The sequence below is a fragment of the Sciurus vulgaris genome (assembly GCF_902686455.1).
Source record: "Sciurus vulgaris genome assembly, chromosome: 3".
Taxonomy (NCBI): domain Eukaryota; kingdom Metazoa; phylum Chordata; class Mammalia; order Rodentia; family Sciuridae; genus Sciurus; species Sciurus vulgaris.
Genome location: NC_136463.1, coordinates 182746955 through 182767538, shown reverse-complemented (window position 1 = coordinate 182767538; position 20584 = coordinate 182746955). Strand labels below are relative to the sequence as shown.

General features: G+C 51.8%; 1 protein-coding gene across 5 annotated transcripts in view; it reads left to right on the top strand.

Moving 5' to 3' along the window:
• NGEF (neuronal guanine nucleotide exchange factor) overlaps positions 1 to 20584 on the top strand; it is a 218919-nt gene that overhangs the window by 177255 nt on the left and 21080 nt on the right. For 4 of the 5 annotated variants that reach the window (XM_079134858.1, XM_079134857.1, XM_079134859.1 and 1 more), the window contains 2 exons: positions 9413 to 9555; positions 15398 to 15690. In XM_079134858.1, coding sequence (XP_078990984.1) covers positions 9413 to 9555; positions 15398 to 15690 — 436 coding nt within the window. Of the gene's footprint in view, positions 1 to 1181; positions 8711 to 9412; positions 9556 to 15397; positions 15691 to 20584 lie in introns of all 5 variants that reach the window. The other variant, XM_079134860.1, reaches the window with a different exon arrangement.

Genomic DNA, 20584 nt, shown 5'->3' with positions numbered 1-20584 from the left:
TTTAAAAGAGCAGAAAGGAGAGAAGTTTATATTAATGAATGAGAGGAAAATGGTTTGTAAGATGTTTCTGTGACTGTGATTTACTGAGCAGCCCTGGGAAGGTCCCAGATCAGCCTCACTGAGCAGATACATTCAGAATCCCAGGGCAAGCCTGGTGCCATGCCCAGCACAGTGGGGGACAGAAACCAGGGGCCACACCCAGTCTCCATGCACAGCCCGGTAGGCCTGAGAACTAGCTTTCTATTAAAGTGATCGGGGACCTGAGGATGCCCAGCCAGCTGCAGGTGGGACATGGGAGGAGGCAACTGCACACAGCTGGAATGGAGCCCTGGTAGTACCAGCTGGGGTGGGTCCCACTGCCCCTGCTGATGGGCAATTTCTTATGAGTACTCTGGTGATACCATGGCTTCAGTAGAAATGGCAGCCACATTCTTGTTAGGACTCGTACACATGGATTTATGGAAGGAAAAGGAATTTCTGGAAAAGGGACTATTTTCATAACCAGGCAGATTGGAATATCTGATAAGTGCCTTAATGTTAATGATGTCAGGAAGCAATTTACTGTAAAATTTGAATTCGTGATTCTTTTCTGAATTCGTGAAGAGCTTTTTCAGAGACAGATTTATGTAACACATTGAGATATACTCCTCCTGCCCCCCCATCCCCAGGTACGCGGAGAGAATACCAACAGCCCCGCCCCCTTTCCCAGGTTCATCAGAATCCCGCGTGGTGACGCGAACACTTTGAACTCATGCTCTAAATTTATGCACATTAAGCGATTGATGTTGTTTTTAAAGTAACTTTCCTCCCTTGTTACATAAGTGACACATTTATTGTAGAAAAATTTCAAACATATGAGTAAAAAGAGGAAAATTCCCTCAGAATCCAGCCAACCAGCTACAAGTAATGCAAAATATTTTTGGTGATTGTTCTACCAGTCTTTTTAAAAGACTGTGTACATGCTTAAAATTCCATACATAAAATTCTACTTATAAACCAAATAAGACCACACTACCATCCAGTTTGGAAATCTACTTTATTTAAAATATGAACATTTTTCCATATTATTAAATATTCTCCTAAAATGTTGATTTTTTTTTGTTTTGGTACTAGAGATTGAATCCAGGGGCACTTTACCACTGAGTTACATTCCCAGTCCTTTTTTTATATTTTATTTTCAGACAGGGTTTCACTAAGTTGCTGAGCCTGGCCCTGAACTTGTGATCCTCCTGCCTCCTAAGTGACTGGAAATACAGGCACGTGCCACTGCATCCAGCTCTTCTGAAATCTTCTTTTAATGGTACAATATCCCATAATTTAAATAGTCAATCTTCTGTTATTGGACATTAGGTGGCTTCAAATATTGCACTTTTATAAATAACAGTGTTATTATTAATAACACCATTATAATAGACATCCTTACAGAACTTTTTTTTTCCCCCACAGACTTAATAGTTTATTAGGATTCAGTCCTAGAGGTAGAGTCTCCTTGCCAAAGAGCATGAACATTCATGGATTTAAGGTATGTGTTGTCATATGACCCCTGGGGAAAGGTTAAATCAATTCACACTTCCACTCTCAGAAGCCAGTGACAATTTCTGTTCAGTGGTGACCACCAGCTGCTCATTTTCAAAACTCTTGGATTGCTGTGTTGCTGATATGTTCTGGAATGCTGTGCTTTTTCCCTGTCACATCTGTGTATTTGGTGCTCATTTGTACACTGCTGTGGCGGTTCCTTAACAGACTCTTTGAAATGGAAATACCAGCAGTAGCTCAAAGCTGTGAAGTTCAGGGGAGAAAGGTATTCTGTCGACATTCTAGGGGCAGGCCAGGGCTGGCATTGAGCTCCAACATCTCAGAACACGGCCCATCGCCATCAAAAGCATACCTGTCTTTCTAGGAGACCCTGAAACCTTGAGTCGATAGTCCTGGTAGCTCATCAGAGAGATCCCCTTCTCCAGGATGCGAGGGCAAGGTGGTTGTTTCAATAGGAAATGGGAAGCTCTCTTGGGACTTCTTATAATGGAGAATATTTCTCTAAAATTCAGAGATTTTCCTGGAATAAGGTCTGGACCATTTCTAACTACTGATTTTCTTGACTGCCTGCTACTCCTTCAAGCCTGCTTGTGAACAGACAGCTTTTTCTTTCTGGTTCACACCCTAAGCAGCTTTGCTACGTCTGGCGAATGGCCAAGGAAATGCACTCTCGATTACCACCATGAATGTATCGCAGCACTAAATGCAGCCTACCTAGAGAAATGATGATGATGATGATGATGATTCTGTCTCTTTCTATGTGTGTAGCACACAATAGTTTGCAAAGTGCTCTCACTAACACAGGACTAACTTAGGTCTGACTGTTTATAAGAGGACTTGGAATGAATCAACCTAGATGGAGGCGGGTGGCTAGTCTTTACATTCCGAGTTCTGATTAACAATCTCTAACCCCCGTGGCCACAGCCTAAAGTGTTAACTATGTGCTCCTAGACAACCCCTAATCTTATTTACGCTAAATTCCACCCCACATCTTTGGGAACCACAGTGTCATCCTGTCAGTACCCCCTGCTTCAGGTTGCTCCTATTGGTCAAAATCCATGACGCTGACCACAGCCCAAACCCCAGGCCCTGTGTCAGCCTCCTTGGTTAGAAACACTCCACAGAAACCCATACTTCTGGCCCCCGCTTTCCAGGTTCGGATCAGCACATGAACTTCATGGCCACTTATCCACAAGTTGTTTGGGGGAAGCTGTTTTGGGAAATACACTTCCATTTGTTCTATACCTGCAAATTGTCTGCATCTCATAATTTAAGATCATGTCCACCATTTGTCCCAGTCTTTTAAGGATACTGCTAAGAACATGTGAACCATCAAAATGCTTTGGAAATTCCAATGTTTCACTAGCCAAGCAATGTCTTCCAGGCTGCCTCTCATGTTTGGAAGTGGAACAAACTTTCTGGCCACCTATTTTTGATTCAGAAAATGTACTCATCATAGCAATGTCAAATTTTCGGCATTTAGGCCCTAGGATTATGGGCCTGCTTCCTGGAGTCGCTGAAGCCATCCAGGGCCAGCATTTCTCCTTGAACCAGACGGGGCTTTGTCTGCATCTCCTCACCCCTCCAGCCTTTTTCCTATTTAACCAAAAGTACAACTGTCCACCCTGGCAACCATGTCCAAAAAGGACAAAAACAAAAACAAACCACTCCTTGCCTCACCAAATACTAAATCCAGTTCTAATAGGTTTGGGGACTCACCACCACAAATCCAGCTGCCTCCCTCAAGCCTGCAGCACCAGGCCCTGCCGCCGTTCCCTGCCAGTTCCCAAAGAGGTCGGCCAAAGAGACACTCCTTGATCAGAGGCCCAAGATGTCAGAGCAGGGAAGGCCAGTGCACAGCAAGGCCCCCGCGGCCTTCCATCTCTTTCCTGAACGTGCTGAGGATTGGAGATGAGTGACATTTTCATAGCTGCTCCCCCAAATCTCAGCAATAGCAGAGAGGTGACAGCAAAGTGAGGGCCATGGGAGTTCTCAGGAGGGATCCACTCTCGTCTGGGCAGGGCCAGCCTGGACTGGACACAAACCCCATTGAGCTCAAGTTACCAACAAGGCACTGGGGAGTCACTGAAGATAGCAGATGCTGGGGTCAGTGATGCTGGAGGCTAACTTACCTGGCAGCCATGGTTAGGGCAGATGGGAGGTGGAGGGAGACAGGGAAAGGAGGCGGGGGAAAGTGACACCACACGCTAGGTCAAGCTAGAGGCTTGCAAAGGGAGGCCCGGCCCCAAGACGCCCTCACACTGACACCAGGGGCAGAGCTTGGGGATCTGTAAGTCACCCTCAGTTTTCATCACTGGGACTGGAGGAACCCACCGAAGGTGGCTATTCTCACCATATGCTCGGCTCCCCAGAGGCGTCCAAATTAGATTCAGCCAAGGGAAAAGACAGGCAGAGACCAGGGGAGTTCAGCGCACGGAGCATCCGGTGGTCTCCTGGGGTCAAGACCCCAATGCTGACTTCCCCGGTAGCAGCGAGTGACAATATGCACCGGGCACTGTCAGCCTTGGTTGGCAATCTTGGGGTGAAATCTTGTCACCCATCAAGTGTGAGCTCCGGGCTTCCTGGAGCTGCAGGGAGAGGGCCCCCCTCCAGAAACAGCCTGTCCTTTTCTTCGCTCTCTCCTTAGCTGTGGGGACCCCATCAACTCTGGAGGCTGAGCTGTCTGTAGATTGCTGCTGTATCCACGTGGGTTAGTTTTATTGATTTTCAAAGCAATTAGAAGTCTTTTGAGATTGAAACTACTGCTTACATATTTAAAAGATAGTTAATTAAAAGCTATCAAATGACTGTTTCTACAAGTTTACAAGTTGATGAATGTCTACTAATTACAAAAAAAAAAAATCCAAGGTATTTTCCTACAAAATTAAGGATACAAATGATCTTAACACTTGGTGGTCTGCTAGAAACCATGTGCACCTGAAAACAGGATGAGTAGAAATTTGTAGTTCCTGGGAGGGTGTGCAGCTCAGAGGCAAATCGTTTGTCTAGCGTAGATAAGACTCTGGGCCCAATCCCCAGCATGATTTATACATAATTTTCCATAAGTAATTCGTATATGTGTGTGCATGTGTATGCAGTTCCTTATTCCACACAATGTAGTCTTCATTTACTATCATATGTTCCCAAATTGGCCACTACCCAGCTGTCAGATCTTGTACTTGTCATTTAGCTCTCAATCCTGCTTCTGTAAAATTGAACTGTTGGACTACATTATCCTTATGCTTCCTTCCTCTTCTAGAAATTCTCCCTCAGGATCAATAAAAAATTTATAAACATAAAGATTCCTGAAAGCTGAGGTGGCTACATAAGTTTTAAAAATCCAATTTGTTGCCAAATTTATAACCCAAAGGAAGAAATCAATAACCCTCAGATTAACTACCTAAGATAACTAGATATGTCTTTTTGAAGGCAGACCACTAATCCATTCACAAATATTTAGAGAGCACCTACTATGTGCTAGCCAGGTACAAATATTCGAATATTTCTCAGTACTTTATTTTGTGAATGATTCAGAGCAAAATGTCAGTTAGGCAGAGATTTTAATAATAGGCTGCCTAATAAGCACTAAATATGATAGAAAATAGAACATGGGAATTAAGCTTAAGGTTACATGCCTCAGAACTCAGTGACTTTTCTAAACCAATTTTATAATTAAGGTGATATTTTTAGCTTATTTTTCAATTGGAAGATTTTATCATGCTCCATCTTAATATATGTAATTTCAGTTTGATATTTTCAGATTTTTTTTTAAAGTTGAATCCTTTCTTTTTGGTGTAGCAGAGTGGGAAGGTAACAGCTTCCCTTTAGTGTCACAGGAAATTTAAGGGCTGACACAGCCATACCAACCAACAGGCCCTACCCATGGCCCACACAGTGCTCTTCCCAAGATCCCCTGTGAGCAGAGCATTACAGTGCCAGGCAGTGAGGGCCGTGAAAGCAGAGGGGCCTGCAGGGGACAACCCTTCAGGTGGAAGTCACCTGGTGGGAAGGAGGGCTTAGAAAAGAGCCCTGAGCCTGGGAAAGTATGGAGAAGCCAAGACCTCAGAAGAGCAGGGGAGGGCAGGGCCCAGCCCCTGCTGACAGGTGTGTGGAGTGGCTGATGGCTTTGCCCTCAGGTGGCAGGACTCCAACAGAACTAACTGCTTAAGTAGGGGCAGAGGACAAAATGAGACCCATAGTTTAGAAAGGGGAGGAGAGAAAGAGGGACCAGGAAGAGAGAGACTTCAACAGTCCAAATACCAAAGGTGGGGGTGCTGCTCTGAGGGACTCTAGGGATGCAGGGAGCATGTTAGCCATTGACACATGGAAAGACGGGAGGCACGAAAGTTGAGACCACCTCTCAGGTTCTCCCTGGCCTCCTGGCTGGCTGCTAGGGCAGAGTACCTAGCTGGGGAAGAGCAGCCTCCACCTCTGTTTTGAAGGGCTTGACCCCCACTCCCAAACAAAGAACTGTGGTTTGAGCCACACAAGGGAGCCTTGCATGTCATGCGTGGGACCAACCACAGAGTGCCACAGCATGGGCAGCACCCCATCAAGCAGTGGGGACATTGCCACCCAAGTGGTCCCTGAAGGTGGGACCACCTCCCCTGGCCCTGACATGCAGCCTGTCAGGCAGAGAGCACGTGCCCTGCTTCAAGATGGCATCGAGTTTGCCTTACCAAGTTCTTTTGCTTGCTTGGGTCTCGCCCTCTATTTCTTCTTTCCCACTCCTCCCTTTTGTATTTTAGAATATCATAATTTGTTTGGCTTCAGAGGTTCACAGCTGGAGAGGATTATTGCCTCAGGCCAAATCAGACTTGAGTTTCACCCATATTTGATATAGATGATATTTAGATGAGACTCTGGACTTCACAGAGTTGATGCTGGAACAAGGCAAGACTTTTGGCTTATTGGGATGGAATGAATGTATACTGCATGCAAGGACATGAATCGTGGGGCACAGGCGGAATATTGTGGACTGAATGTTTGTGTCCCCCAAAATTCCCATGTTGAAAATCTTCAGATATTATGGGGCTAGGAGGTGGGGCCTTCGAGAAGGTCCTTTATAAGGTCGTGCCCTCATAAACGGGACTGCTGCTGTTTCACAGAGACCCCTGGGAGACTCTCACCTGCTTCTGACATGCGGGGTACATGAGAAGCCAGCCAATGGCAACTCAGAGATCCTCCCAGCACCTGCCCAGGTTGTCATGCTGACCTCAGACCCCAGCCTCGAGGGCTGTAGAAATCAGTTCCTGTCGTTTCCAAGACGCCAAATCTATGGCATGTTGTCATGAACAGAGGATATCCAGGTGGACATGGCTAGTGAGTAGACAAAAATGCGAGGGAGAGGGAGGACAAGCTGGGGGTTTCTGACTCCATGTAAAGCATTCCAGAAGGCAGGTGCTTGACTTGGAAAGAGACCTGATGGGTGTCTCTCAAACATCCTGAGGCCTGAGAGCAAGAGGCATAGCAACTGTCCATTCGGGCCCCTCCCAGAGCTGAGCAGCAGCCTTGGGAGCTGGGTTTCAACCAAGAGCAGCATACATTCCCAAAGCTGGAGCAGGGCAAGGTGAAAAGGGCAGGGGCAGGAGCAGGGGTGACCCACTGGCACCTGGGAAGGGCAGTTCCCTTCCCTGCAAGAGGCCCTTGGGCCTAAGCTTCCTGCTTTCCTTGGCCTGCCCAACCCTCTCTGCAGAAGAACACCTGCCTTGTTCCAGACTGGCTAAGGATCCCTGAAAGCCAACCAAAAGACAGGATCTGAACCCCTCCCGCCCGCACTGTATGCCTTAAAAAAAAGAAAAGGAAAAAAAAAAAAAAGTGTTAATTTGAATTTTAACCAATGTGAAGGGGAAGCTGCAGAGGAAGACTCTCCTAACTTTTCTCGGTACCCCATCCCCACCCGCCGGGGACCCTAAAAAAAAAAGAAAAAGAAAAAGAAAAATTGGTCCTGCGTGCAAATCAAGACCGCTTTACCTGGGCGCCCAACAAGGGAAGCAGGCTGCCCCAGAAAAAGACACTGTCCAGTGTGCCAGTGGCACGCAGGATGGAATCCTCCAGATTTCCCAGGTCACTTCTGGGCAGGCAGCAGGATCACGGGGCGGAGGGGCAGTTGGCTTGGTCTCATGCCCTCCACTGCACCTCGCGGAGGGGAACATTCGCCTCCTCCTCCTTTCGGTCACCTAGTTTTGCTTTCTGTATCCGTGAGCGGACCCGACTACCTAACGAAGGAGCCGAGTCCAAGAGTCAACGTGACCAGTCAGGGAAACCAGGCAGAGGTTGGGGGGCACTTCGTTTCCCCTCTTGCGCATCCAAACCCAGCCCTGGCCCGCCAAGGTCTCTGAGTAGCTGGGAGCCGGTGGTCCTGCGGCCAGAACCGCAGGGGGAGGGGTCTCCGAGCTCGCCCCCTTCCCATTCTAAGTGTCAGGAGCCAGTGCGCAGGGGTCCTGGAAGACCCGAGTCTGCCTCGCACGGGGAACCGAGGGAGGCACCTCGAGCGCCGACACATTCCCCAAGGCCGGGCTCGGGACAGCTGAGGCAGGGTCGCCAAGCCGCCAGCCTGCGGGAAACTTCGCAGGGTGCCCGACGTGGGCAAGGGGGCGGTTCAAGAGTACTGGGGCACCTTCCAGGAACCCGGCGGAGCAGCGGCCACCGCACGCAGGGGCGGCAGGCGGAGACGCCTCTCGCGGGCCCACTCTGTCCTCGCTCTCTCCGGGTTGGAAGCGGTCGCCGGCGGGAGGAGGCACCGCGGGGCGCGAGGTCCCCGCCGCAGTTCATGCAGCGGGGCCGGAATCACTCCCGGCCCGAGCGCCCCCGCCCCTCCGCAACCCGGCCTCGCCCCCGCCGCGCACGCCCCTCCCGCCTCCCCCCGTTGCCGTGGCAACCCCGGGAGCCTCCAGGCGCGCGCGCGCCCGCGGGAGCGCTCGACAGCGGCGGCGGCGGCGGCGGCAGCTCCGGCTCCAGCCGCGCGCTGCGACCTCACTCCGGAGCCCGCGCGTCTCCCCCGGCCCAGCCCCGGGCCCCAGCGCGGCCCCCCGCCGGCCCCTGCTCCCGCCCCGCCGCCGGCCCCCATGGAGCTGCTGGCTGCAGCTTTCAGCGCCGCCTGCGCCGTGGACCACGACAGCTCCACCTCGGAGAGCGACGCGCGCGATTCGGCGGCGGGACACCTGCCCGGCAGGTGAGGACCGGTGGCCATCCCGGTTCCAGCGCGCTGCCCCCGCGTGCTTCCTTTCTGCTTGCGCCCCCAGCGACGGTCACCGACCCGTAAGGCCTATCCCCAGTCCCTGGGCCACGGGTCCCGCCGCTCCCCACTCCTACGCGGGCCCACGTCGGGCGCGCATCCGGCAGGAGTAGGGCTGCTTCCCTGCCCCGGCCATGGCACCTCAATTGCTCCCCAGGATCGCCTCCAGTGCCTGTGCCCCGGACGCCCTGGGCGTGCGCGTCCTGCATGACATCTCTCCGCCCTTAGTGTCCCTGGGACTGAAGGATCGGGCCGAAAGAGCCCGGGGTCTGAATGACTGCGAGGAGCGTGGGGTGGCCTCCCGGCTGGGGGACCCGTCGGGGCGGCCTTTCGGCGCCACGGAGCGAGCGGGCAGGGCGCGCCAAGTTTCCGACGACTGCCCGCGAGCTCGAAAAACATGAAGGTTTGGGCGGGCTGGTGTGGGAATGAATCACCCCGTCGCGCCCTGATGCAGGGACAAAAAAGGCCTTTGGGCCCGCCCGGCTGGGACGGGCAGTGGCTGCTGTGGCCCCTCCGCCTGGACGGCCTGAGGCAGGGCGCCGTTGGCCAGCAGCCGACTGTGCAGACGCCTCTGGCGAGCCAGCCAAGGTGTGTCCTTGCTTAAAAATAACCAGCCTTGCCGTCCTCCCTCTCTGGCAGCGAGTCATCCTCCACCCCGGGAAATGGGACCACGCCCGAGGAGTGCCCGGCCCTGGCGGACAGCCCCACCACCCTCACCGAGGCCCTGCAGATGATCCATCCCATTCCTGCCGACTCCTGGAGAAACCTCATTGAACAAATAGGTGGGTGTCCTTGGTTGCCACAGAGCTCCGTTTGGGAAATGTGGGTGCCAGGTGGACTCTGGGAATCTTCTGGCTCAGGGGTTGAGGTTTTTGATATCTGTGGTTCTGAATAGTCCATAGACAGAACTGCCACATTTTATTAGTGCTGTGCTGTTGGTTTGATTTAGCAAATGAATTTCTATTCTGCTGATTCTGGAGAGGTCTGTTGTCCCTACCCTCCTGAGCACCAGCTCTCTGTCCAGTCACTTCTGCTAGAAAGACCAGAGGTGACGCAGTACTGCGGGACCTTGCAGAATGAGCCTTCCTTGAGCTCCAGGCAGGTGGAGGCCTGGGAAGGGCAGGGAGTGGCCTGGGAAGACCAGGGCGTGGGCTCAGAGTTGGAACGGAGAGGCAGGTGTGTTTAGGGCCTGCCTCTGGGTAGAGCCAGGCTGACTTCCAGAGACTTGGCAGGGCAGGAAAGAGAAAGTAGAGAAAGAAGGAGCCCCAGAAGCCCCTGAATTAGGAAGGGAAACCTCTCCTGGAATATGGCCCTGGGGAGACAACACACAGGGAACAGCACGTGAGGGTCCACCTCCTACGGAGCACCAAGAATTCACAGAGGGGGCTGAGACAGTGTCCAAAGAACTCCAGCCGTTGCATTAAAAAAATTGATCATGACGTCAGATTAGTACTCATATCTCACTGGGGGCACCAGTGAATGGACCTGGAGTTTCCATTCATCTGCAAGTGGTACTGGCTGCTTAGAAAATATTCTTCCATCTTACCAGAGCAGCTGACAGTCTGCTTGTTAAAATAAAAATTCTAGATTTGGAAGTTTTCTTGCCTGAATATACCATTATTGCCTGTAGTCCCAAACACTGGAACAGACAGTGTGTCCTCATTGTGGAAATGGAGCTTCTGTCCCTACAGGAGACCTGGCACTTGGGAGACCTTTCAGGGCAGCCCGCTCCTGGCTGGCAGGGAGCTTCCTAACCAGACCCTGAGAGGAGTGAGCCCCTGGGAAGCTGAGGGGGTGGATTGTGCACTTCGTGCTGTTAAGCTGCTCCTACTCCCAGAATTTTGTCTCCCTGCATGTCAGGTGGAGGGTGGTGGTGGCTTTTCATTTTGTTTGCTGGGGAAGTGGAGAGGGGCCAATCTGAAACTGATACCTGATTTTGAACCTGGAGGTGCTTAACTATTGAACCACATCCCCAGCTCTTTCTTGTATTTTATTTAGAGACAGGGTCTCACTGAGTTGCTTAGGGCCTAAGTTATGAGGCTGGCCTCAAACTTGTGATCCTCCTGCCTCAGCCTCCTGAGCCACTGGAATTATGGTCGTGTGCCACCATGTCTAGCAGAAATTCTGATTTTGTAACAAAAGCTTTTTCCCAATACTTTGCCACTTGGTCCTTTGTATGAGGAGAGCCACTTCTCTGTGTCTCAGCATATGATGGAAACTTTGGCTTCCACCTCTTGAAGCTAGGATCAGGGCCATGATCAGGAAGGAATTGGGGTGGGGAGGGGTCAAAGCCCCCATCTGCTTTCCAGGAGGCTGAGCGCTTCCCCTGGAGCTGCAGAAGCTCCAGGCTGGAGTCAGGGCCCCTGGGTTGTGCTTCTGCTCTTCGTGGGCCTCCGTTTCCTTTCCTGAGAGACAGCAGAGACTCTGAGGTTCTGAGTCTTTCCTCCCACAGCCCCCTGTATCTGCTGGTCTGTGGAGAGCATGTTTCCCTGATTCCCATAGGTCTCTATGGATGGGTGAGTGACAGCACAGACCTGTCCCATGTCATCTCACAGCCTTCACTGGAGACTCGATGCCTGTGCCGAGCCACCCCCGTCCACAGCCCAGCTGCCCTCAGCTATGTGAATGAAGTGATCCTTTGCCGGGCGTCAGGAAAGGACGGCAGGTTCCTAAGGACGTAGTGAAATTCAGGGGACAGAAAGTGGAATGAATTTGTTTGCATTCTGTGGACCACTGTTTTAGATTTTGCAGGAGCCATCACTCAGGCCAGAGAGAATGTTTGGTGAGTGCACAGCTGTCGTCACACTGGCTGTGGTCCCAGAGGTCACACAGCCTGAGCCCTGGAGTGGTGTGTGTGTATGAGAGAGAGAGAGAGAGAGAGATTGCCTATGCTCAGCACATAGGATTTCTCACTAAATTCTAAATTAATTCCCCGCCCTTTACACAATTGTATTTGAAGAATTGAAAGACAAAGGAATCCTCTTCAGGAGGAGAGGTGTGGAATGGATCAGGAGGCTTTGACCCGAGGAGCTGGGGCTTACCCTCCTTCTCCAGTCACCCTGGTTCAGGTCTTTTAACAAGAAGAGTTGGGAACTGCGCTTTCCATTTGCACATGCATGTAATACCAAGTGCAAGGGTTTATAGGGAAAGTTAACTTCCATATAAAGTTGTGCTTACCGAACACACAAATATAAAATGGAAAGCCTGTCATATTAACACTACAGGGATCTGGGGTGTAGCTCAGTGTAGAGCAGTTGTCTAGCACATGTGAAGCCCTGCATTTGATCCCCAGCACTGCAAAAAAAAATTTTTTAAGTGCAATACACTGAATACAGAAATTTCTCAGATTAACATGTGGCTCCCAGATAAACCTACTGTATTTACTGAATTTGATTATACAGTAATCTGAATTTAAGGCAAACAAAAGGTTATGAAAATAGTTACGATAGCATGTCAGATAACTCCATAATCATAGTAACTCCAGAAAAAAAATTGCAGTTCAAATTTATGTTCTAAATATATACCTCAGGAAAAAGTATGCATTTTTAAAATTCTAAAATTACTTTGGCTACAATTAACAGAATAGCTACCAAAAAGTGATCTTAAATGATGAAGGCAGCCCATGTCAGTCAACGAGCTGAGAGGCGGGAAGGTCCAGAGTCGGTTAGTCTCCCAAACAGGCACCTGGGTACTTCTCCTCCTCAATGTCTTGTCACAGCCCCAGGCTTCATATCCTCTAGCAATGGTCCATGGCAGCAGGAAGGGCACTGTCCTTTAGTGTTTCTTGGGGAGGGACATTTTTTTGAGAAGCCCTTAGACTATGTCTCCTTTTTCTTTCTCTCCTTGACCAGTGTCTTAATCTATTCCAGCCGTTCTAAACACCTTTTTGGTTGCTGTAACAAGACAACTGAGATGGGGTACTCATACAGAACGGAGATCTATTAGCTCACGGTTCAGAGGTCTGAGAGCGTGGTGCCACTCGCTGCTCAGCTTGGTGAAGGTTTCCTGGTAACATAACATGGCGGATGGCGGTGTGATGGGAGTGAGCGTGAGAGGTGAAACCGCCTGCAAAAGATTCTGGGGCCAGGCTCACTGTTTTTAGAACCCATTCTTTTTTCTTTTCTTTCTTTTTTTTTTTTTTTTTTTTTTTTTTTCAGTTGTAGATGAACACAGTACCTTCATTTTATTTATTTATTTTTATGTGGTGCTGGAGATCGAACCCAGTGCCTCACATGTGCGAGGCAAGTGCTCCACCACTGAGCCACAAACCCAAGTCCCAAGGATAACCCATTCTTAAACTGAAGTTTCTTGTGGAGCCTTTAAGAGGAGGTGCCCATGGTCTGGATCCTTCCACTAGGCCCCTCTCAACTCCACCACACTGGGGACCAAGCCTCCAGCTTGGGGACAAGTCCTATCCAAACCATAACACTGGGTGATCTGTTATGGCTCTGGACGCTGGGAGGCCCAGGACTGGAGCTCAGCTGACTCCACGTCTGGTGAGGGCTCAAGTGGCCCTTTCCAGGAGTCCCCACAAGGCAGGAGGGACACGGCAGCTCCCTGCAACCTCTCTTGAGGGCAATTTTCTGTTCATGGAACTCACTTCCCAAAACACTTCATCTCTTAGAACTGCCGCACTGGGCACTGGGTCCCAGCATATGAACTTGCTGATGCCACATGCCCATGCCCAAACCCAGCCTTGGCAAGGGTGGGGAGCTATCCCAGAAGGTGTCCCTCAGTCAACACTCACCCACTTCTCGGAGCACAGAATTGATGGCACCCAAACCAGACCCCTGCCCTGCCCCCTGGAAAGCCAGGGTGTGAGGGACGGAGGAGACGCCCTGACAGCATCTCCGCAGCGTGATTAAGGAATTATTCTCGACAAGCTACCCACAGTGCTGATGTCTCCTTCCAGCACAGGCGCCACAGAGAGAAGCTGGAGGGAGTGCTTGCTCCTGCGTAGCTGGCTGCGCAGGAGATGTGCTTCGGGACCAGCAGACAGCCTGAGTTAGACACTCTGGCGAACCTCGGAAACTGCATGTTTGAGGACCTACTAGGTGCAAATTAGGTACTGAAAGGTGAAACCAAGTGGAAGCCTCCATAAGTATCGTGTCAGAAGCTCAGGAAGACAATTAGCTTGATGGCACCGTCATGTATCATCACTGAGCCCATTTATGTGGTGACATTTGACTGTCCTTATAGATTTTCAACCTGAGTTGCTTGTAGCATAGACTGATTTTCATTCCTTTGTCAAATGAACTCCGTATTGTGTTCTGCTGGATGGTCATGGAGCATCCAAAGTCACCTAATTTAATCCACAGATGGATTTCTGAGGTTCCTGCTCGTGTAGATAACTTCTCCAGCACATTTACCCGGATTCAGAGGCAGTCTGCTTCTCTTTTTTACCCTTTCCTGCTCTTTGGACACACCTAGCATTAGATAAAGAAAGAACGCAGCTCTCGTCTGGCCTGCGCTGAAAAGGGAGCGCTTTCCATGTGGCGCCTTTATCCACAACAGAACTTTCCTGGAGAATTGTCTTTGTTTTACAGATGGGCAAACCTAGGGGTCCTGGCCACTGACCTGAGGTCAGACCAGTAAGTCCAGCTGCCCAGTGGGGCTTCTCCACTGGGGGCCCCAGGCCATTTCCATCTCGCCTATCGCCAGCCACAGGCTCCACCCGTGTTCCTTGTCCTCTCACATGGTGCCACCTTTTGCGGAGCTGGTGACCTGGATTTTACCCAGTACCAGCCATTGCTCTTCCTTGGACTGTCCCTACCAGCACTTCACTTGCCATCCTGAGACCTGCTGTGGCCTCTCCTACCAGTCCGTGGTTCTGCTGAATGCAACCCAGGCATGCTTGCCTGAGGTCTCCTGGGGCCTCCTGGCCACTCGGGCAGAGTCCTGTCTCTGTGCGTGACTGACAAGACCCTGGGGGCTGACCCCCGTCCCGGATCCTTACGGAAGGCCAGGTCATGTGTAGGGACAGACCCTCTGCCCACAGCCAGAAACCCTGAGTGGGGTTTTCCCTGGGGAGCTGCTGCATTTGTGCCGACCCCTCTGTACCCCGAGTCTTCCTTGAGATTTGGGCACGTTTGTTTTGGCACTGGCTGGTGAAGCCATCTGAGGCTGTGCAGAAGAGATGTGTCCCTCAGACTCCTCAGGTTGTGAGACAGGGGTTTCCCCTCAGCGTGGACATTCACCACTACTCCCATGTCCCGAATGGATGTGCTTGAGGGCTGATCCCGAAGCGTTCAAAGCTGCGGAAAGACCCCTGCTGGGATGTGGACATATAGCTGGGACGTTCCAGCTGTGCTTACCCACACCAAGGGCCCCCTTCCTGTTTTGCGGAGTGCACGTGAAGAGAGCACGCATTCTTTGTGTTTTGAATCGGGGGCTTTTCTTATTGGTTGGAGAAAACTTGCACATGCCGTCTTCCCCGTGAGGGAGGTGAGACTGTCTGTGCTGTGGTCCGGGAGCCCGTGCCCAGGAGGCGGGGGAGTCTGCCTTTCTCCGTGTGCTCCTCTGTGGAGTGACCCCTCGAAGTAAGAGCGTGACGTGATAGTGAGCTGGAATGATCGTTATCAAAAGTCTTGTTCTTTTTAGAAATGGAACTCTTTTTGATTTCAGGGCTCCTATATCAGGAATACCGGGATAAATCAACCCTCCAAGAAATCGAGGCCAGGAGGCAACAGGATGCAGAGCTACAGGGCAGTGCGGACGGGTCCCCGGCCAGCGAGGACACCCCGGAGGAGGAGGAGGAGGAGGAGGAACCGGCAAGCCCACCCGAGAGGAGGGCTCTGCCCCAGATCTGCCTGCTCAGCAACCCCCACTCGAGGTTCAACCTCTGGCAGGACCTTCCAGAGATCCAGAGCAGCGGGGTGCTGGAGATCCTTCAGCCCGAGGAGGTCAAACTACAGGAGGTAAGGGGGCAGGGGCTTCTCTTGGTCCCAGCTGATGGGGGCACTTCCTCTGGGGGCTGCGGTTCTGCTCTGGTCCACTAGAAGGATGACTGGCAGGGTTCGTCCATCAGGACACGTGGGGAAAGAAAGCATTATTTCATGGGCACTAAAGGCACCCATTGCCTCTAGGACGGCCCTGCCCAGGGCTGAGGCTCTGAGGTGGGGCGTGTCCTCAGGTGGAAGATGGTGTTCGCGCACCCTTTTCTAGTCCCGTGGGGTGTTCCTGGTACAGCACCAGGCGATGCTGAGCTTGTCGTGAAGGTGAAATCACCCCAGCCTCCTCTGGGTGACAGGAATCTTCTGCACTTTTTTCACTCCTGTTCTTGTCCCCCAACTTTATTTTGAGGCCATTTGAACTTCAGATGAGTGGGGCCGCTGAGAGAAATCCCCGGGTGTGGCCACCCCCGCCTTCCGAAGTGCTGCAGAAATCAGGGCCTGAGCCTCCCACCGGGTCTGTGGTCCAGCTCCTTGGCTGACCTGGGGCAGGCTGAGGCAGTCACAAGTGCCTGGGTCAACTGACAGGGACAGAGCAGGTGGCTGGGAGTCTCAGTGCTGATTTTAATTGAACAAAGAAAGTTGTGTGATTCAGAGAGAAAAGGGTATGGTCAACAGTGAGGAGAGAGGATGGAAAGGAATCGTGGACACGCATGTGTGTGAATCGTATTGTGTGTGTGTTTGTGGGCTGCTGGGGAGGGAAGCCAGGGTCTTGGGTGTGCTAGGCCTGTGCTTTGCCACTGAGTTACACCCCAGCCCTCTTGTTGTCTGTTTAAAAAGCACAACAGCCCAGCTGCTTGGGAGGCTGAGGCAGGAGGATCTCTTCAGCTCAGGAGTTCCAGGCCCTCCTGGGCAACATAGTGAGACCCATCTCTTTTTAAAAAATTAAAGAAAATGAGACTCAAACATGGTAGACTGCACCCATTGTGAATGATCAAGACGGGGGATGGCTCCTGATCTGCATCCTCTAACTCAGACTCTGGTTTCAGGGTAGGTTTGCTGGTAGGGAAGGGTTGATAAAAATCGGATTTTTGAAGGACCACCAGGGATTCACCTGGGTGACCTCTTGCCCAGTAGAATCAGGAAAAATGTGTTTAAATGCTGACATTCCTCTTGGTTCTTGAGTAGGGGTTTGTAAATGGCTTCATCAAAAGCTTATCTGTTTTATGAGACTTCTGATATAAAACGTAGAGATCGGTCATGATGTGTAGAACTTAAAAGAAAGCATAACCCTTTCACAACATAAACGTAGCTAGAGGCAGAGGAAGAGGGTCCTTATACACTACATAGAAAAGCAGAGCAAGCCCCTTAGAAGCACAGGAAACAGCATGAAATAAGGTGGCAGAGTTGATAACAAACCCGTCAGTTATAACAATAAATGTAAACTGCTGAAGCTCCTCCATTAAAGGTGGAAATCCCTCCACGGCCTAGGAAAGTAAATGCCTTTGTAATTATCGGTAGACTCACAGGGCCAGCAAGTTAGCTGAGTGAGCAGGAGCCGTCTCGTGCTGTTGAAGGCTTTTTTTTTTTTAAATTGCATCTGCAACTCACTGCTGCACTTTCATTACCTTAAAAAAAATGCAAACAAACGTGTCGTCCTGGGCCTTTTCTTTGACCTTAGGTTCCTGTGGGAGGACCAGCTTCATCTAATTTACCTCTCCTGATAAAGCACAGCCTTAAGGCGTCGTCCAATTTTGGAGTTTGGACACTCAGGGACGCTGTCCCCAGTGTTGCCCACGAGGTTTTGGCCTCACCTTAGCAGCAGCTGGATGGGGTTGGGGGTGTTAGCAACTTGCCCTCCCTGGACCCCTCAGAGCCTTCAGCTTAGTTTTTACCAAAGGACCCCCGGGCACCGACAGCCCCTGGTTCTCAGCGCCAGGTGATATCCCGCATCTCAGGTCAGGTTGAGGGAGGGACGCAGGTGGCTGTGGGGCAAGAGGTGTGTGCGGGGTCTGCCCAGAGCCCTCCATGGGCTGCGAGGCGCAGGTGGCCGTGGCAAGGCAGGGAGCACAGCTGGCTGAGGAGAGTTCCTGCACGCGGCCTCCTAGCGCCCACGTGAGAGAGGAGCTGCAGGAGAGGACCTCTCAGATGAAGTGCATTTTAGACGGTAGTGGATCCCGCCACGTCACCGTGCAGTAGGCATCTAAGTGGAGCATCCTGAATCCGAAAATCCGAAATGTGAAATGCTCCCAAATCAGACTTCTGGGGTTGCTGACATACCACAAGTGGAAAATGAACACCACGAAACTGCGCTTCGTGTGTTAAATTATTTAAGATATTTTAAACGAAATTGCCTCCAGGCTGTGTGTGTGAGGCTTTTTGAAACATAAATGACCTCCACGTTAGACCTAGGTCCCATCCCAAAAATACCTCATGATGTCTTTGCAAACATTCCAACGCCCCCCAAACCTGACGCGCTTCTGCTCCCAGCATTTGAGATCGGGACCACTTGTGAGGGCCATTTCCACCGGCCCTCCCGGCTCCGTTCCGAACGCCCTGGCTTTCTCCGACCTGTTGGATAGACTCCTGCCCTGCTTCCCCTGCCCGTCCCTGATGACTTGCAAGCTTGAACACCTTTTCATGCAATTATTGTTTCCCTTTCCTTGTCTGTTTTAATTTTCCTCCTTTTTAATTGGTTTGTTCATGTCGGTGTTCTTGATGGTCGGCAGCTTGCCATGTGTCCTGGGTGTTGATGCTCGCGTGGAGTCTGGGCGGGGATGGGGCAGGTGCTTTTCATTCTCAGCTCCACTACGTCTCAGCTGTGTGACCTTGGGAAATACATGTGACTTCTCTGTGCCTCGGTTGCCTTATCTGTAAAATGAAGATACTGTAGTTAATTTTCTGTTGCTAAAACAGTACCTGGATAAAGAAGAAGTTTACATGGTTCTGGAGGCTGGGAAGGTCAAGATTGGGTACTGAGTCTGTGAGGGCCCAGTGCTGCTTCAACTCGTGGCTGGAAGGGCCTGCGGGCACAGGGAAGAGAGGAGGGGGCGCTGAATTCCCCCCAAGAGCTGATCCCCTTGAGAGGAAAGCACGAATCCACTCAAGAGGGCCATGGCCACAGGCCCCCCAGCACTGCTGCAGCAGGGTGGGGCCTCCATGTGAGTCTTGGTGGGGACAAAGGGATTTCCCACCGCAGGGGTTCCCGGCAGCCACCTCTGGGCCTGTGCAGTTGCTGTGGAGCTGGCCGCCTGCTGGCTTTGCTGTGGATTCTCTTCATGAAAATCTGTCACCCTTTTCCCTGGAGTCTGATCCCATGCTCCTGGGTCAGGGAGGCCGATCCCCACAGCACAGTGAGAATGTCCCCCATGGGGACTGCTGTGCCCTGGCATGTGGGGTCCAGCACACGGAGCCGGGGGCTGCCCTGCTCTTGTAACCCTGGCCCCAGCAGGAGTGGCCCCACTTCCATGAAGCAGTGGGGCCTGCGGGCCACCAGGGCCTGAGAAGGGACAACAGCTGCCTGAAAATGTTGTCCCTGGGCTCTGTCCTCTCAAGCTGTGGTGGACACTGGCTGCTGGACACACCAGCAAACTCTGGTCCTCTGTCAATCAAACCAAGACGTGCAGCCTGTTAAATGGTGGTTGAAGGGTCCAGGCCACAGTCTGCCGCTACAATTCCCTGCGACGAGGAGTGAGCGCTATCACAACCTCGACTCAGAACGTGGCAGCTGCTTCTAGCCTTGGAGACGAGGACGTTCTAACATTTGGGACCGTTTCAGAGATGGGAGGGCGCCGTGTGCACCAGGCGGCGGGATGGGGCGTGGGGGCTGCATTCGGGTAAAAATGCTCCCCTCCGGCTTTCCTGACTGAGTAGGGGAGAGGTGCAGACCGGAGGAACTTTTCCCCGGCCGGCCGGAGGCTCTTGGAGAAGACCCCCAACACACTCTGAGGAGACCGCGGGGGCCGACCCCAAGAAGAGGCCGTGTGAGTCGGAGGAGAGGAGCGGTTTTCCAGGAAAATACAAGCTCCCCAAAACTGACTCAGCTGTAGTCCCAGCTGCTCTGGAGGCTGAGGCAGGAGGATCACTTGAGCCCAAGAGTTCAAGGCCAACAGAGTGAGACCCCATCTCTTAATTCATTAAATAAATTTTAAAAATAAAAATGGTAAAAACACACAAAACTCACTGGCAGAAGAGATGCCGTGCGGATGGCTCATGTTCCCAGTGCCCGAGAGCCGCTGTCACAGCAGGAAGAACACCGCATGGGACAGGGCCCACGCTGTGCCCGCAGTGGTCGCCAGCCTCAGCGGAGCGAGGTCCCCCGCAGAGTGTCTGAGCAGCTCAGGCCTCTCGCCCATCAGTCTGGACAGCCGGTGGTGCTGGGGCAGAGTTCAAGTGACCACTGTGGGTCTCGGTCAAGACCGCTCAGCCCTGCTGCCCAGGCGGGACAGCCGTGCGCACAGGCAAAGGAGGGCCCGTGCCGCGTGCAGGGAAACCCGATTTACTAACCTGTGGGCTGCCGTTTGCCAATCCCCGGGCTCCAGCCTGAGAAGGAGGGAGATGCACTCACTATCCAAAGGTAGCACGATACTGATCACCAAACCCGACCTTCACAGAGGCCGACATGAGAAGCAGTTTAAACCCGCGGTCGGAGGTGAAGACGTGCTGAGAGGCTCCTCCCTCAGGAATCAGTGGGACCCAGAGCCATACGGTCAGCAGGGCTGGGGCTGGGCTCCGTGGTAGAGTGCTTGCCTGGCACGTGTGATGTTGGTTTGGTTCTCAGCACCACATAGAAGTAAAATTAAAATAAAAGTCCATTGACAACTGAAAAAAATATTAAAAAAGATCAACAGGAACGTGGAAGAGCTGACCACCATCAACCAGCTGGAGCGAATGAACTTTTACAGACCACTCCACCCAACCA